General features: G+C 39.3%; 1 protein-coding gene across 3 annotated transcripts in view; it reads left to right on the top strand.

The window, feature by feature from the left end:
* OSBPL1A (oxysterol binding protein like 1A) overlaps nucleotides 1-17,913 on the top strand; it is a 77,569-nt gene that overhangs the window by 850 nt on the left and 58,806 nt on the right. For all 3 annotated transcript variants that reach the window (XM_054644813.2, XM_077184865.1, XM_054644823.2), the window contains exons 3-8: nucleotides 5,105-5,227; nucleotides 9,992-10,077; nucleotides 11,957-12,031; nucleotides 12,790-12,901; nucleotides 14,011-14,096; nucleotides 17,353-17,497. In XM_054644813.2, coding sequence (XP_054500788.1) covers nucleotides 5,107-5,227; nucleotides 9,992-10,077; nucleotides 11,957-12,031; nucleotides 12,790-12,901; nucleotides 14,011-14,096; nucleotides 17,353-17,497 — 625 coding nt within the window. In that variant the 5' untranslated portion in view covers nucleotides 5,105-5,106. The remainder of the gene's footprint in view (nucleotides 1-5,104; nucleotides 5,228-9,991; nucleotides 10,078-11,956; nucleotides 12,032-12,789; nucleotides 12,902-14,010; nucleotides 14,097-17,352; nucleotides 17,498-17,913) is intronic.

Here is a 17,913-nt window from a genome sequence, read left to right as displayed (position 1 = left end):
ACAGGGAGTCTGTGTCATAGAAGCATGACCAGCGTCTAACTTCTACAACCCTTTACCCAAAGACTGAAACAAGCACTTTTAGATAACATCACTCATGCTTCTAGTACAGCCACTCTTCTTGGAGCAGCTCCTGTGAGTACAGTGTGTTGTGTGGGTTTGTGGACAGGTTCTGTCTGTTTGTGCAGATTAGTGCATTTTGCCCGCCTTCTTTGCAAGCATCACATCATAACTTGTGCGTGCTGGGACACGTAAGAAATCTTCCTGAGCACATATTAGCTTCTCTTACAGGAATCTAATTTTTATTGCTACAGGAAGATCGATTGAAATACTAGATGATGTGCTTTTTGCTAGCCTTACTGTTTGTCATGAGGAGAAAACTTCCTATGCAGCCCATGGCCACTGCCTTGGAGCCTTTAGTTTGGCCAGTACTAGTGCTGTTTCTCCTGCTTTTCCGGCTGTATGTGAGTGAAACACACTCATATTCTCCTTAGTATATATTGTCATTGTTCTGGGCTGTTTACATAGCTAGAGGATTCAGCAGGAGAAGAAACCAAAGTAAAAGCAAGTGGGTCTTACAAGTAGTGCTGCCTCATAGTCATAAGTGGCACTTCAGATCCTTGTAGGTCACTTTGAGAAAAGCAGCTTTTTTTTTTTTTTTGCTTGGACTTTATCCTAGCAGTTGGGTAAAGTTGGTAGTTTGTATATAGTTGGTTGGTCTTTTGTGTTGAAGTATTCTGCAAAGCTCCCTTAAGCAGGCATGCAGGCAGAATGGTAACCTGTGTTCTCTATGTTGGAAGCAGCCCCTGTGTGAAGATAGACTCTCTAGTAGCGTGACAGAATCACTCTGGCACAGGTCTCATCAAAGAAGATAAAAGCAGAGCATCTCAATGCTATTTTTTATACCTTCTTAAAGGATAAGATTGAATTAGCAGTCAAGTACTGCAGTGGTAGTCCTAATGAGTTCAACAGAAGTGCCTTGCAGTCACATCTCAGCTGCAGAGGGGATGCTGAATAATGTTCTGTGGTGGTGTTCTGTCATGATGTGCCAGTGATTGTGGGGTCTGCCATGTAAGCCTTTCAAGGGCACAAGGCTTAAATAGGGGCCATAAAAAGCAGTTTACCTATATCAGCTGATTGATGGAATGAGGTAATGATGGCAGCACAGCTGAATGAAAGATGTGTTCTCTTTTTAGTGGCTAGGAGATTTGCATAGAGGCAGCACAATCCATATAGATGTAAGGCTAATAATTCCAAACTAAACTATTAAGTTTCTCCCTCAGTGCTGATGGCCTGGATTGGTGCCTCAAAACTGGTGGGTGGGGACTTTAGAGCTCTTCGTGATGGGTCATGGGACCAAATAAACTCCTGTCTGTGCAGGAGTATAGTTGTACAAAGTACAGCTGCAAGTGCACACCACCTGAGTGCCTGTGCATTGATTTGTTTCCGTACTCTAAGCTTGTCACTCAAACTTCTGTTGGTGGTTTCTCATCTCCATTACAGAGCAAATTCTATTGCTTAAAACAGTTTACAACAGTATAAAAGGTTCTGTTAAGAGTCTCTTTGCTGCCAGCTTTATCTAGGCATGTCATTTAGCTTATTAGCTGAAGCTGTATGTTCTTTATCATTTGTCTGATGGGTAACTGCATGCAGATGCACTTTCCAGCCACAATTGTAGAAACACTTTCACGTGAGTGATCCTTCTGTGATTAGTAGCCAGACTGTAATTATTCTGTGTCATTGCATGCTGCAGGCTTACAAAGTGTATTTGAAATTGGAGGCTTGGCCTGAACAGCAAGGTCTTTGAGGACTAAGCCAGTGAAGCAGGCAGACCATGTTACTATGCATGTTACTCTATTGCTAATGTTTGCTTTAAGAGTACAAACAAATCAGTGATTTTAACCTTACAACTGGTGGTAGAAAAACTATGCAAGTTATTTTATATAGTGGTTGAACTTTCTGTGTATTTTGATCTGTTTAAGATTCTGCTCATGCGCATAACAGGCCTTGCTGTGCATGCAAGAGTTGTTTGCTTGAATCAGTGTCTTGGTTTCTTTCCCAAACAGTCTTTTCTTCCTTCTCATCAATATCAAATGGAAACAGCAGGTTGTTAGTGCGTTGAAAGTGCATTGCTATTCGCACCTGCTAAGTATGTGGGATGTTGACAAACGATACAGGGTAATGATAGGAGAGTGTTTCTCATCTGAGACATGGCTAAAGCAATACCGTGTGGGAGGGGGTGAAAATGAACGATGGGCTTTGCTTTTTTTCTTCTCCCCTTCCCCCCCCCTCCCCCAATGATGGCTAGCAGAAGCCAGCAAAATGAGTCTAACTGTCCTCTTATCTTTGGTTTGTGTGATTCTCAGTGCTGCATTCTGTGTCCCGCTGAAACTGTAGAGATACTTCAGAGATAGTATTACAGGCTGATAGTACATTAACATACATGATTTTGATCATTCTCTAGACACTGCTAGAACTGATTCACAGAGGAAAATTATACCTGCCCCAGTAACAATAAACTGTGCTGTGTTGCCTCCATAACTGGATTGATTGCTGTTTAAAGGAGAAAGTAGCTTCAGGGCTTGAAGGACTGTTAGAAGAACTAGTACTGTTTTGTTTTGTTCTCTGGTAGAACTGAAAAGCATGCATGAGCAAGAGTGCTGACTAACTGCTCCTGGAGAAGGCATTTGTATCCTATGTCTGTGATAGATTGCAGGTGACTGATCCAGTCTGTTCTTCTGAAATATGCTAGAAAGGGCTTGCTTAGTCTGTCAAATTCTTTGAAGACAGAGTCTCTCTGCTTTTGCTGATTGAGGAAAAGGTAGGGAAACCTTTTTGCTGTGTTGTTAGCTCTTTGGCAGTCTGTCCTGTTCTAATTTCTGCCTCAGTCTTGAATATTGCAGGATCTGCCACTGTTACAGGCTTTTTGTTCCTTACCCAGTGTTCTCACTGTCTCTTTTCTTGCTGAGTGGCTTCTTATCTTACCATAGTCAAAGAGCTCCCTGCATCTATTTAAGCTGTGAGTGTGTGTGGTGCAATCAAGCTGCCTGTCCAGAACAGCAGAGTGTAAACAGTTTGTGGGACCATTCAAAACCTCTGCTAGTATAGGAAAGCTACCTATGTGAGGCCAGTAATCATTAACTGACTGCAGGATCTGGTAAACCTAGTGTGTTGGGTGAATATACTAAACTGGAAACACTAATTTGGACAGGGTCTCTTGTTTTCCTATTGTATCAACAGCAATAAATTGTCTATAGCAGCAGTCTTTTGAAGCTGTTTTTAACATAGTTCCTTGATGCCACTTAAAAGCAGTGTATTTAAATAGGGAAATGCTGTATCTAGGTCTAGTTGAATGATAGAATAAGCTGAGTTTGAAGGGACCCATCAGGATCACTGAGTCCAGGTCCTGGTGCTTTGCAGGATGCCCCATGAGTCGCACCATGTGCCTGAGAGCATTGTCTTCTTGACTTCTTGAACTGTCAGGTTTAGAGCTGTGCCTGCTTTTCTGGGGAACCAGTTCCAGTGCTCAGCCACCCTCTGGGTGAAAAACTTTTACTTGATACCCAACCTAAATCTCCCCTGACTCAGCTTCACGCTTTTTCCCCAAGTCCTGTCACTGGACACAAGAGGGAAAAGATTGGTACCTGCCCCTCCACTTTCCCCCATCAGATTATGGAAGACTGCAGCGAGATCTCCCTTCAGTCTCCTCTTCTTCAGGCTGAGCAAACCAAATGACCTCAGCCTCCCTTCATATAGCTTCCCCTCCAGATATTTCAGCATCTTCATTGCTCTCCTTTGGATACTCTCTAATAGCTTAACTCCTTTTTTATATTGTGGTGCCCAAAACTGCACCCAGCACTTGAAGTGAGACTGTCCCAGTGCAGAGCAGGACAATCCTCTCCCTTGCCTGGCTGGTGGTGCTGTGCCTGATGCCCCCCCAGCACACAGTTGGCCCTCCTGGCTGCTCGGGCATTGCTGACTTTTGTTCAACTTGGCATTGACCAGGACCCACCCCCAGGTCCCCTTTCTGCACTGGTACTCTCCAACATCTCACTCCCCAGTCCACATCCAGGGTTGCCCTGTCCCAGATGCAGAGTCCAGCACTTGTGCTTGTTAAGCTTCATACATAAAGCTTACATGATAGCTGTTATAATAGCATTAAAAAAAAAAAAGTCAAACCAACTTCAGATTGTGATTTCAGAGTGGAAAAAGATTGGTTAAGACATCACTTAGTAACTGTATTCTTTAACAGACCTGGTAAGTAGCAGTATTGCTTACCCAAAGATCTAAGGCTCCCCATCTAGTAGAGAGCTGTAAAATAGTCATGTTAAAAGGTTTTGTTTTCTCTCTTCTTTGGAAGACATAAATACCTCTTTTTTTTCCTTTGCAGTTCAAGTGCAATGGTAGGATTAGAATTAATTAGTGATCTTTTAGAGTTATGTTTTAACTTCCTTATATTGTGCTATTGTGTTTCTTAAGGATAAAGTCAAATCTACAAAGTTGTCTGAGTCCCCCATTCTCCTTCAAGTGAAGGTTGCAGGGCCTCAGATACCCAGGCTCAAGAGATGATAGTACTAATCACTGATGGGTATCTGACATCTCCATGCAAAGACATTCTGTTCCCCAGGGCTGGCTGCCAAAATAATTGTCAATTAATTCTCAGGTAATACTTGGGTTAATGGATGTACATAGTTACTTTCTTTTTTTTCCACTCCTGTTGCCTTTGGGAACCTGAAGGGATAAGGGTAAAAGCCTTGTAAGGAAAAAGCAAATGTTTACTGGTTATGCTTGTAGCAAAGCTTGCCTTGTTTGTGGCATAGAGTTTCAACTCTCAAGCCTACCTTAGAACCTAGAAAATGGGAGAAGCAACAAAACATGGGTATTTGGTTATTTAACTGCTTTGTATGTGGAATTTTAATGCTTCTTAGTAGCCTGAGTGCTGGGCTGTTGCAACAGCTTGGGCATTAAGTGCGTGCCACAGAGAGAATAGTTATCTTTCTCATACCAGGGTTAGTATTAAATAACAGCTAAAAGTGACGTAATTTTAAGCCATAACTTACAGCAGTAGAACCAATTGCAAAATCTTTTCTTTTGTGTATTTTATCAGAGATGACAACAGAAGCAGAACAGCAGCTTCTCCATGATGCTAGAAATGGAAATGCTGAAGAAGTTAAACAGCTGTTGGATACCTTGGACAAAGGAGAAATAAGCTTTGATATCAACTGTAAAGGTTAGTAGCCTTCCTCAAATGTTTGTAATCTTGCTGTTGAAGTCACATGTAGTGAAACTGATAGTGGTAGTATAATCTTGCTTTCTTTGGAGTGCCCAATAGAGTAATAAAAACCTACTTAAACAACTTTTACACTGTGACTTAAGGGCATATTTGATAGGGGAGAGATAATAATAAAAGAGTATGGATAGTTGCAGTGTACAGAAAAACTCAGCATAATTCATAGACACTGGAAGTGTCAACAAGACAAAGAATCAGTACCTCTTTTTGCCTATGTTCATGCTTATGCCAACTTTGAAGCTTTAGAATACTAAACAAAACAGATTGTGGTGCCTGGGGATTGTTTAGGGAGGTAAGTAGCTTTCATCAGAGCTGCAGAGAATATTAGATCAGGTCAGCCATTTATGCTCTGCTAAGTGTAGGGGTTTATTATTTTGGGGTTTTTTAGGCCCATATTTTGTTATCGCACAGTAGAACTGTTATATTTCTTGCCACTTGCAAAAATGTTTGGGACAAATGTTTACATCTTAATTCTGGTAGAATACTAGGTTACTTGGGAAAAGAAACTAAAACTGCTCTTCTGCTCTTTGTCTGGGTCTTTGGCCATCACTGATGAAGTTTTGCTCATGTGCAGCTAACAGAGGTGTGGCTCAGCAGCTTGCTTGCTGTGCATTAAAACTTCAAACTGGGACTAGATTTGCAAGCTTGCTAGTAATTGCAGACTACCTTACTTCTTTGTTCTTTTAGTAGTCTTTGTAATTTTAGTATTTATATTTCTTTTTATTTACATGAGTATGTTTCTGGCTGCTTCCAAGATGTGGGTGTAAATCTCACTCTTTCTACCCAGGCTGGTATTCCGTTGTTTGTCATTTAACTGTTTAGCAGCACTGAGAGGAAAGTGCTGCGGAGGGAGAGGGAAGAGATCCACTGTGCTTCCTCTCAACCATAACAGAAAGGAACACCTTGCCCTAAAGGGCAGGGATTCCTATTACCTGAACAAGCTCTATCTCTTTCCCAAGTCTCATTCTCAATCATTAGCTTACTTAGCATTTTGTTTGACTACTCAGCCATGTTTGTGTTTTCTCAATGGTTAATGTGCTCACCTCAGAAAAGAAGTTGAGAAACCCAAGCTCTTTCTACTTCATCTTTGGGGAGCTAGTTCATAATTTAAAGGGGAACCAAACATACTTTGATGAAGTTGAAGTCTTCCACCCTCAGAAGTATATCCTTGGTAAATATTCAGTATGTGTAGTGCCTAAACAATTGGAATAAAAGTACCTTAAGATTCATGCAACGGTGCCCATAAATAAGTTCCTGAAGTCTCCTGTGCTTAGAAGAGGTTTCAGAGTGTCTCTGATGTGTTCCTACACATAATCTGAAGTCAAGAATGCTTAATGAAATGGCATACTCTGCTGTTTATTATATCAAGCAAATGGGTCTCTGGTCAGAAAGTCTGCAGCAAAGGAGAGAGTCAGGTAATGAAGTGAAAGATGGTGCTTATCTGTTTTTTTAGTTTAGAAGTACATGCCAGCTGGTTAATACTTGCTTGCTAACAGGAGGTCTGGGAAGCTAGAGGAAATGTGCTTGTGATATTATATTTAACCTAAACTAGTTCCATATATGGATTTTGTTCACTGTGCTATCTCTGCTTTTGAAGTTTCAATTCTTCTAAATGTCTGAGGACTCAGAAGTGTAATTAGTGTTATCTGGGGGAACTGCTCTAGTTGTATGAAACTTCAGAGTTAAATCTCTGTTCTTCTGTAGTCATTTTTCAGAGACCATCTTGTTTCACTTTGCTCTCATAGAGTGTTCCATTGGAAACAGTCTAAGACAAATTCAGGCCAAACAGCCTCTGCTGTATAACTGGCCCTGGCATTCTGCCTCCTCACTAGCTAAACCACTGTGTTTTGCTACAAGTTCTGATCTGTTGAGTATCACCAGATAGTTAATCATCAGGTTGTTATGCAATTACTAAAGTACACACTGTAGACTGTAACTATCTTCCTTCTCTTCCTGACAGCTTCTTGTGCTTCTGTCATTATGTTGGATAATAGATGTCCCTAGAAAGTCAGGGTATAGGGAATGTCTTCAGTGCTGTAGTAGCAGTTCCTTCAGGATTTCTGATACAGCAGTGCCACTTGGCTTGGAATAAAGTGCTTCTGGAGCAGGTGGGAGGCTACACTGCAGGTGCAAACTTCCTGCAGGATGTGCCTTGGTAGCCCTAAGTTTGACAGGTTGATGTGTCTGGGTGTCAAAGCCTGTCTTTGACATCTTCTCCTTGTCTTTTTCAGAGGGGAGCTACATCTGAGGCTGTGTGTGCTGTATCTTCCTAAGTGTCAAGTCTGATAACAGTGACCCTAAACATCACAATTTCTACCAAAGTGAAGGAAGAGAAAATAAATTTAGGCTTCCTGTACTTGCTCAGCTGTGACTGTATTCTACCCAGTCTGTGCTTGCAGATAAGCAGGATTTGCTTGAGGGAAATCCAGCCAAATTATCTGAACTTCTCTTTTTGGGTTCCTCAGTTCACTGGTTTAGAAAGAAGGAATCTACTTTAAAACAGTACCAAAGCCAGGTTTCATCCAAAATAATTGTGTTTTCTAAGGCCATCTCTTGTTGGCTCATTCTTCTTAAATACAAGAAAACAGGGTATCTAGGAATTTTCAATGTAAAAACTCCATAAGGTAAGGGTAATGGTCAGTAGTGTGTTATGGTAAAATTAACATTTGAATCACTGCACAGTGGCCTAGCAGCCCACAGCTGGAAAATAGCTGCCTACGTTGTCTCCATTCTCTAAGCAAATGCTAACACTTGGGCCTTAGAGTTAAGTGGCATTAAACCAAAGAGCTGTGTGTAAGAGGGAAAGGAATTATGTTTTTTGTTGGAATTACACTATTTCTCCTTTCCTATCCTTGCATTCTCCCTCGTGTAATGCTGTCATGGTTTAAAATAATAATAAAGTATAAACACTTGTGGTCACTTTGAAGAGAAGTAACACCTCAAAAGCTTAAGAAATAAATGGTCAGCTAACATCAGAAATGCAGACATTCAAAGTGGATGCAGAACAAGGGCCTGTTCTTACTTTATTCAGTAAGAGCTGTAAATCTGGACAGATTCCTGGTTATTTTTTTAATGACTGAATTCTTTGGCAGCATCGCTGCCTTGTCAGTGCTGTTAACTAATAAATGTTTTGACCTAATTGTATGATTTCAGTGCAACTCAGATCTCTTTTGTATTCTTTGAATGAACATTACTCCCTGCTGGACTGAGGGATGAGTGATGTCCCTTTAGTATGTTATCCAACATAACCAGCCCCCCCAGAGTTAGTGGTTCACACAGGATTTATCTTCTGTGATACTTTGGCCCATCAGTAACGTAGGGTAGGAGCTCTGTTGTAGGCCAGACTGTAATGAGGGAAAGATCTAAATCTGGGATTGGAAACAAGAGTTGAGAAGAAAGAGAATCAAATTACAAAAGAAATTGTCAATAAAGGGCAGGAATGTTTGCTGGAAACAGTTATAAGAAATGGGAAAATATTTCAGCTCTGAACTACGTTCTAATGTTAATTTTTATTATGAGAGCAAGAGAGATGATGAACTTTCAAGATGAACAGTTTATTTTCCTTGTGCTTGTGGCTTGTTTTCTCAGGGCAAACTTATGTTGTGCATGTTCCATGCCTCAGTACTTGAGCTTATGTGACAGGGGAAAACTTAATGGTGGCAGTGATTTTAAAACAATTTCTACTGCCTTATTTTCATTTTTCTTCCAAGTACAAAATGATAGCTTTTAGGTGACACTGTAATGCTGTGGGTGTATTGCTTAGTTAAAAGCAAGGTACAGGTTTCTTTTGCTTGATATAGTTGAGCGTTGCAGTTGGAAAGTAAAGTGAGTTGTTAACTTTAGTAATCTTTAATGCTTTAATATCTTGCTTTTAAAGAAATTATTGTAGGAAAATTGTTGAACTTCATACAGCCAGTCTTCCAGGTCATGTTTTAAATGCTCTTTAAAGTATAAATCATATTTTCCTTTACATGTTCATTTCTGTGCCAGCTTCCTATCTGTGCTTTATAATTCTGCAACTTAGAGCTGTAGATGATACATGAGTTCTACGGTGCATAAAGATTTCAAAGCATATTACTTAGTGAGGCTGTCTTTATTAAAACTGAGTAAAGGACAAGGCAACAAAAAAAACTGACAACAAAAAGCCTCAACATTAGGCCATTCCACCTATTTCATTTTGAATCCTTTGTTTGAAAGGATTGTTGAAAGGGTTGTCTTACCTCTCATTCGTGTGAAGAAAATAAAATTGTGCAAACCAAAGAGTGTTTTGATAAACAAGAGAAAAATGTGCTTGCATGTGCCATTTTCATAGTGACTGAGGAATGAAAGTAACTGAAGCTACTTGCTAGTATTGAAAGGTGTTACATGTAAAGAACAGTTTTATTCTCAGTAAGGTGACAAGACTTTTCTCTTTCAGAAGGTTGTGGGGTTTTTTTGTTTGGGTTTTTGGGGTTGATTTTGTTGGGTTTGTTAGGGTTTCTTTTGAGTTTTGTTTTGATTTTTTTTTTTTTTTAAGATTTGAATCCAGCTTTTTCAAACTGCCTCCTGATTTAGTAATTTAAATAATGAGTAGTATGGATGCTTCCAGCCTCTTTGTTCCTCTGCTGCTGTGAAGAATGGTCATCCATGACAACCTCCAAGCTCATGACTGTATCTCTTTTGTACTATGTGATTAAAACTTAATTTACCTGTTTTGTCTTTTAGGCAGAAGTAAGTCTAATATGGGTTGGACACCTCTTCACCTTGCTTGCTACTTTGGACATGCTGTTGTGGTAGAGGATTTGCTGAAGGTATGTGTCTGTTATCCTCTCTGTGTAAGGCTAGAAGCAGTTAGTGTTTGTTCAGGTTTTTGTGATAGAAGAGAGGAAGCTTTGCAGAGAGGCAGAGGCACCCCTACAGTTTATCTACATGTAACATAGACATAACTGATTGTTGTGACATTAAGATAGGCCTGGTTTAGAAGGACCCAAAATAGTGACAGTGGAAGTCTATACAGTAGCATACAGCCCTTACTCTGAGCAGTTTTTACAATTATTGGTACTTAACTGGTTTTCTCTTGGAGTGTAACTATCTGCATGTAGGAACTAAAGATGTGCAATGTATAGGTATTCACTTGTGAAAGCTCAGTTTTTTTGAAGCTTAGTGTGTATCTGTGTATAATAAGCCAGCATGTGATACTAGTAATGCAATGACTTCAACAGCTTGATTAGTTTACTGTTGTACCTAAAGTGCTTAAGTTTAGGCAATTTCAGTTACCAAGCTGTAGAAAAATCTAAAGTGTCTCAAATACACAAAATGCTGTGTTATCTAATTCTATATTTTCCATAGAAATATGCACAGAATTTTGTGCAAAGTAGCCTGTATATGTTTCTTTCAGGCACAGGCTAATACAGTTGTACTCATTATTTCTTTCTAACGTCTTTGAAATAATGAATTGTGTGATGAATTCTGGAACTATGGACTTGTGTTACCAAAACTGATGTGTTTGTATTGGCATAACAACAGCAAATGCAGTGACTATGTGGTTTCTGACTGAATTTTTTTTGGTTTTGCTCTCAGGATAGCTTCAACCAACCTTAACTATATTAGACCCTCTTTCATATTTGAAACATTTTGCTGGACAGCAGGAGTATGATAAACAGGCTCAAGTGCAAAACTAATCTAAACTTGGTTTTTATTAAGAATAAAAGCTGCCAGCATAATCCAGACTTTAAAGGAGGAAACAAACTTGAGATTTCTTTGAGAAATTCTTCTCTAGCCTATACACTTGCTTAGTAAATAAAGCCATTTTCAATTCAAGCGGGCTATTTAAAGCAGAAGGTAAAGTTTTATCACTTAATGCATTTATCAAGCATCCAGCTTCAAGAGTTGGAAAAGTATAGAGTATAGAAGTACAAATACTTTTAGTTCTTTTGATAGGGCTCTTGAAATGGTATTAGTTAAAGAACAAAGTGAGAAATAAATGAGGCTGTGCACTTCTGAAAGCTAGGCATATAAGTGTGTATGTACTTGTGCAAAGAGCAAGTGAAGGAGGCGTTATCAGAAATAGAGCTCTGGAATTATAGACAGGTTCATCAGTTAACTTGAGCCAGGCAGCAATGACCTGGCTAAATCATGTGATCTAAACGTATGTGATGAAGTTAAGTATGCCCTGCCCTCTCTTTGACCCTTTGAGAGGTTAGGTAGAGTGGTGTAGAAGAAATACTTAATGAAAAAAGGATAGGATTTCTTGGTTTCTTGGAAGAGTGCCTGTGCAATGTGGCAAACACTCCTCCTTTCAGATAAAAGGCATGGGATGGAGAAAGTGTGTGACAAAAGGAAGGGAGATTTAACAGGAAGACCTACAAAACCCCAAACAAAAACCAAGACAATAACAGCCCCCACCCCTTGTTTTAAACTTACTTTCCATATACTCTCTTCTTAAAAGTCTTGGATATGCCTGGAAAAATGCAGGGGGCTTTTCCTTTTTGAAGCAATTGAGAGAATGTTGGCTATGAATCTTAGATACGTACTTAATCCTTGTTTCCAGGATAACTGTATTACAGTTCCGATCTGATTTACCATGAGGTCTACATTAGTGTCCTGTCTCCCCTTCCCCCCTGGCAGAGGAAATAGCCATGTAGCTCTTGTTGGAAGGATATTCAGATGTCTGTTGGTCTTGCTGTTTAGGCAGGTGCAGATGTAAATGTGCTGAATGACATGGGGGACACTCCACTCCATCGTGCAGCTTTCACAGGCCGTAAGGTAAAGTATGGTGCCTTTTTAAAGCCTCACTTGTAGAATTATTAAGAAAGTGCTAGCAATAAGATCACTTCTAAAAGATGTTTTTACAGAGTCTAAAAATGACTTATTGTCTGTTTTGGTACAGTGTGTTCAGAAGGATTAGGCACATTGCCTAGCTTGCATAACTGTCCAAAAAAAAAACCACAGAGAGAAACCACATTGTTTTAATCTTAGTAGCTTCTGGAGGGGAAAGAAATCTCTTAAATTAGGACGCACAGGCCCATTTGGTGTCTGGAAGTGCTGTTTCTTCATAGTTAATTAGAACTAAAGAGCTTTTTGTAGGCCTGTATAATGTGACACTAGTTTGATTCCCCACCCACCCCTCACCATTGCCACCATCATTCCAAAACTACTACTACCTCTATGGATAACATCTTGGCCCTTCAGAAGGAGAGACTGTTTTGTCAAAAGAGCCAGTTGTACAATTTTTATATGTCCAAATCAGCATTCACACCAGGTACACCAGCTTTTCAGAGTCAGTCTGTTCAGCTTTACCTCCTGTTGATTCCTTCAGCTGACTGATGGGAGAGAAAATGTTGCAGTCAGTCTCACTCTTCAATCTCTCTAAAACATCCCTTCCTGTTTTCATAAGAAACCAGCAGTGGTGAGAAGCTGTTGGTTGCAAAGCTCATTTTACAGGATGTCAATAGCTGGAAAGCCTGATTGTGGCCTTGCAGTTACACAGACAGATAAGCAGTGGTTTTCAAATTGTTTTTCAGGAGGTGGTGATGTTACTCTTGCAGCATAATGCTGATCCTTCTATTGTTAATGGCAGTGGAGAGACAGCAAAAGAAGTTACCTATGACAAAGACATAAGGAATATGTTGGAAGGTAACTTTAATAGGTCAAAATTTGTTTTTGGGTTTTTTTAAATATGTGTGCATTCTAAAAGCTGCTATTTTTCCTGCAAGTTACAGAAGCTCATTTGCATTTTCTTTTAAAATTTGGTTATTAGAAAGAAAACAGTCATGGTTTTTGGTTCTTGTCTGCAGTACTGACAAGTGGGGTTTTTTTTGGGACTTGAGAGTCAAGTATTATGAATACAAATAGCGTTGTTCAGGTTACTATTTCAGTCCTGCTGGAGCAGTCCTTGCTACAGATTTGAATGGTACATGGGCAGTCAAAGCCTTGGCTCACTGGAAGAGACAAAACTCAAGTCAAGAACAGTAAGTGACTTTGTGTCAAACAAAGCATTAGAGAGCAAAATTCCCAACAGTTTGCAAAGGTGACCCAGTTGTGGATCAGATTTAGGACTTGCTATTGCAGTCTTAGACATTGTGTCAAAAGGCATAAAAAATAAAAACACTTCCCCTTGTTTCCTCCATGGCCTCACAGGTGTCAGAGATGAGGCAGATGGTGTCCAAATACTAATCTAGCTCACTGATAATAGTTTTGGAGAGTTCAAAAACTTTTGCTTCCTGGTATTACTATGTAATACTCTTAAATACTGATGGAGCTCTGTGTCCACTACCACAGACTGCATATAAGAAGTGATATCTCTTCTGATTCTACATGCAAATGCACAAATAACTCCTTTCCACTGCTCATCTGCTGAATCATTAGAGAAGAATAAGATTTTGGTTAGGTGATAAGAAGAGTAGAAGAGAAGCTGAAAAAAACATAGGGAAGATATGAGATGAGGGTGTTGCATAGTTCCCATTTTCCCTTCTGCAGGGAGTGGGCTTGGTTCTAAGTGTTGAAATAATAATAATATATATGTATATGTGTATACAAACTTGCACATCTTACCAGATTTTATGTGCTTTGAACATATTTTTGCTCTGTCACAGACTTTTCTGAGTAAATATTGTATTCATACCTGTCCCAATTAAATAATACTGGAAACATTTGCTTCTCTAGGCTTGTTTTGCTATACTTGTTTGAATGCTGTACTTTATATGTACTTTACTGAGAATGAGTTGTTTTTTTTTTTTTTAAAGCGGTGGAAAGGACACAAGAAAGGAAACTGGAAGAACTCCTCTTAGGAGCAGCAAGAGAGGGGGAAACAGGGAAACTGACTGCCTTGGTAAGAATTCAAGTCAAGTCATTCAATCCATTATGCTAATGTAACAAAATATAACTTTGTGCTTTGCATTTCAAAGGCTGTGACTTTGGAATATTAGTGCTGTGCCCTGTGTTATATTGGTAAGGTGTTGAACCCTCTTTGTTGGAGGTTGCAAAACCAACAGTTTTCAACTTCTTTCATGTTTTTAAATCCTTTAGATAGAGTTAGCTAGTTAGTTGTAAACAGCAGTGTAATGGTTCATGGTCTGCTGAGATAAGCTTATTATGTTATTGTAGATACTTTAATGTCATGGATGTCTAGATTTTCACCACAGTGTGGCCTGTCTTTAATCTTGAAAGTAAGCTCTTTCTCATTAGCATCCATTGTAGTTTTTAATGGACAGTTGTCTGCACAGCACAGTTTCATGCTGAGCAGAAATTGAAAAACTGTGTATTTTTGTGTGTGCACACTCATAGTAATCCCAGATGAACGGTGTGATGGCCTGGTAAGGCTGTGGCAGAAGTAGATCACAGAAAGACTGGAGGGTGCCTCTGGATGTGATCCAGTCCAGCTCCTGTTTGCAGAGCAGAATGAACTAGACCAGGTTGCTCAGGAACAAATCCAGCTGGGTTTTGAAGCAGAGTCCCAGTGCTTGAACTCACACTTTTGAAAGTCCTGAAGAGTGTCCTTGGAAGTAAGACATGGAGTATGGAATGGTTTTTACCTACTTAGTACCTTTAGTAATGCCTTTTCAGGCATCAAAATTCACAAATGTGAGATTTGTATATTGAGATACTTGATGTTCTTTATTTTTCTGCCTGGAAGCCAGAAGTGACCATCTCTTCTCAATTTACTTCCCCCACTCTAAATTTTTTTTCTTATTGCCCAAAGCACTTTGTCTTTCTAACTCCTTTCATGGAAACTCCTGTTAAATCTTTGGTCATCCTTGTAATTCTTATTTGGAGATTTTGTACTGTCCTCTTTGAAACTGAGAGAGAACCAGAGCTGTACACAGGACCTAAGATGTAGAAAAATATGCATTAAAAAAAAGCATTAATACACTGCACAGTTGTACTAATTGTAATTAATACACTGACATAAGTGATCTGTTCTTGATTCTGATAATTTTAATACTTGTTACATGTCTGCTGACTAATCCTTAAGCTGATGTGAAAATAAAATCAGGAAGAAAGTGACTCCTTCTAGAAATCTGTCATTAAAAATTTTGCTTTCTTTCATGTGGCATGTTACTATACATGAGCATGTAATTCTCCCTGTGAACATTGTAATTTCTAAGTGATTTTCTTTCTTTTTTAAAAATATTTTTATATTTTTAATATTTCTTTTATTTATTTTTAATAATTTTGATATTTCTTTTATTTCTTTTTAATATTTATTTTATTTTTTATAGTTGCTATCTTTGAGCTCTGTATATGTGAAGACAGCTATATATTGACTTCTAAAAATTTTCATAGTATTGTCATGTTTTTGACCTGGAGTCAGTTTTAAGTCAGTCCTTAACAGGTGTTCCTTGGAATACACTTACAGCTCTATGGTGTAAACCCCTTTGACGTTCCTACCCTTAGGTTAATACCTGTGTGAAGAATTTGTGTAGCTCTTCAGAACTGCCCTTTAGCTCCAAAATTCACCATATTTTACCTACTGATTGTTCAGGCATTTTTGCTCCTACTTAAATTTTTTTATTAGCAGACTATGATGCTCTTGGAACTTTAGCTGCTTATATCTACTTTTACTGTGACACCTAACACCACAACATGTTATTTACTAGAAGTTAGATCTTCAGCAGCTGAATCTTAACCCAGGCTCCTTAAGTCTACTTGAGGCAAAGCCAGTGTGCTCTTCCTGTGAGTTCCCAAAAATGTACTGTACATTTCCTGAAGTGACTGGAGAGATTTTTATCTGAATGAGTTGATGCATGAAGCTTTCTTCCAAATATTCCCTTGTAACATGGCATAAGGTGCTGAAAGCACAGGCATGTGGCTTAAAATCTATGTAGGCAAGAAGTCAGAAGAGGAAGTAAATGTAAAACAGCTGGTTGGAAAGAGCTAAAGTTTAGGAATCCTCAGGAATGCAAGTATTTGACTAGAGTGTTAATGAGGATATGCTTCCACAAACTCCCTCTTTTTGACTTTTGTTCTCTTACCAGTTGATCTGTAAACAGCAGCTTATATAAGGGATAAGTAGTTTATCCCTTCTAGGACTACTTCTGAGATACATACAAAGTAGTTGCTGTTGATGTTGAATTGTGGCCATGGGAATTCTGTTATTATTTTGTAATTTTGTCTAAGATAGCATATGCCTAATGTGAGTACTTAAACTGAGTTTCTCAAAAGTTGTCTTGCACTGGTGACTTTGGTCTCCTAAGGCTGCTTATCAGTAACTTAGCCTTTCTAGTAAGGCACTCCCATCTGGCTTGTGTGCTTAAGTGGCTGGTAGTGCATGAAATGGTTTGGGCTAGAAGGGACCTCTACAGATCATTCAGTCCAACTCTCATGTGTGCATCCAGTAGCCACATATTTGAGTAGAAGTGTAGAGATGTTTTCTGGTAGTTAGCAGTCTCATGCTTCATGACTCTTCTCTTTGAAGGGGCTAGTTTTCAAAATGTTTACATTGTGTGCAAGTAAAACTCAGTTTGGGTTGGGTTTTTTTCCCCCTTGCTTACATAGCTACTTTTATTTTAATAGACTTAAGAATGCAGCGAAACTGTTTGTATAACAGATTGCCTATCCTAGGAGCTCTAAATGGCCTAGGATATCTGGCATTGAGACTGGCAGATCTGCCACCCTTCAGTACAGAGTTCTTTCTCTCTGAAACAGGGCGGCTGCACAATTTTTTTCTGGATCAGCACTGGCCTGTGCTAACTTCTGCCTGGGAGTCTTCTATGAAGAACAGCAGATGAACAGCAGATTTTTGACAGTAGAGCTGGGCAGGGCCATTCTAGCATATAAATGACTGAACTGCAGTACTGTGCAACTTTCCCTGGCACTGTGCAGTTGAGCAGAAAAATGTGTCCATATTGTACAGCAGAGGGGGAAGGAGTATAGGAAGCAAAACACTGAAGTTCCTTACTCTAGCTGAATGTCTTGTTTGATTGTTGCACTCCTTGCCCTTGTCATAACACTTGCTAAATGCCCTCTTTTTTGCCAGATCTACACTAAAGCAACCTAGTTAGGAACAGCTAATTTTCAAAAGAGAAATTATGGCATCTGGGAAGGGGGGAAAACTGATAAGTAAGCAGAACTTTGTTTTTTTCCAGTTAAACAAGCGCAAGCCACCTGATATCAACTGTACAGATCAGATGGGGAACACGCCCTTGCACTGTGCAGCATACCGTGCTCATAAGCACTGTGCATTGAAACTTCTAAAAAATGGAGCAGATCCTAAAATAAAAAACAAAAATGGTGAGTACCAAATGGAAAGTATGTTAAATGTTAAAAGGAGACACAAATTCAACATCTTCTGCAAGCTGTGTTACTTACTATGCAGTGTTCAGGGAAAATCTTACAGTGCTTTACAAGCTTTGTGCCCCTAATAAAGGAAGGCCAACAGTGAATAAATTGCAAGAGGCTGGAGAACTGTAGCAAAATACTTATTGTATGTGCTTTTATTTTCCAAGCTTACCCCTATCTGGAAATTTTACTGACTGTCTTAACAGTAAAATGTGCCTGGCTTTTGTTTTCTTGATGCTAAACACTGAACACAGGTAACAAAAAAAACCAACAAGATTGAAAATGTGCCTAAGACAAAGTGACTCCTCAGAAGAAGGCCTCTAATGAAACCACAAAGAGGAAAACTTGATGCAGATGTTATGCAAACT

The sequence above is a fragment of the Agelaius phoeniceus genome, chromosome 1 (genome assembly GCF_051311805.1).
Source record: "Agelaius phoeniceus isolate bAgePho1 chromosome 1, bAgePho1.hap1, whole genome shotgun sequence".
Taxonomy (NCBI): Eukaryota; Metazoa; Chordata; class Aves; order Passeriformes; family Icteridae; genus Agelaius; species Agelaius phoeniceus.
Note: the sequence above shows the minus strand (reverse complement) of the source record. Positions and strands in the feature narration are given on the sequence as shown.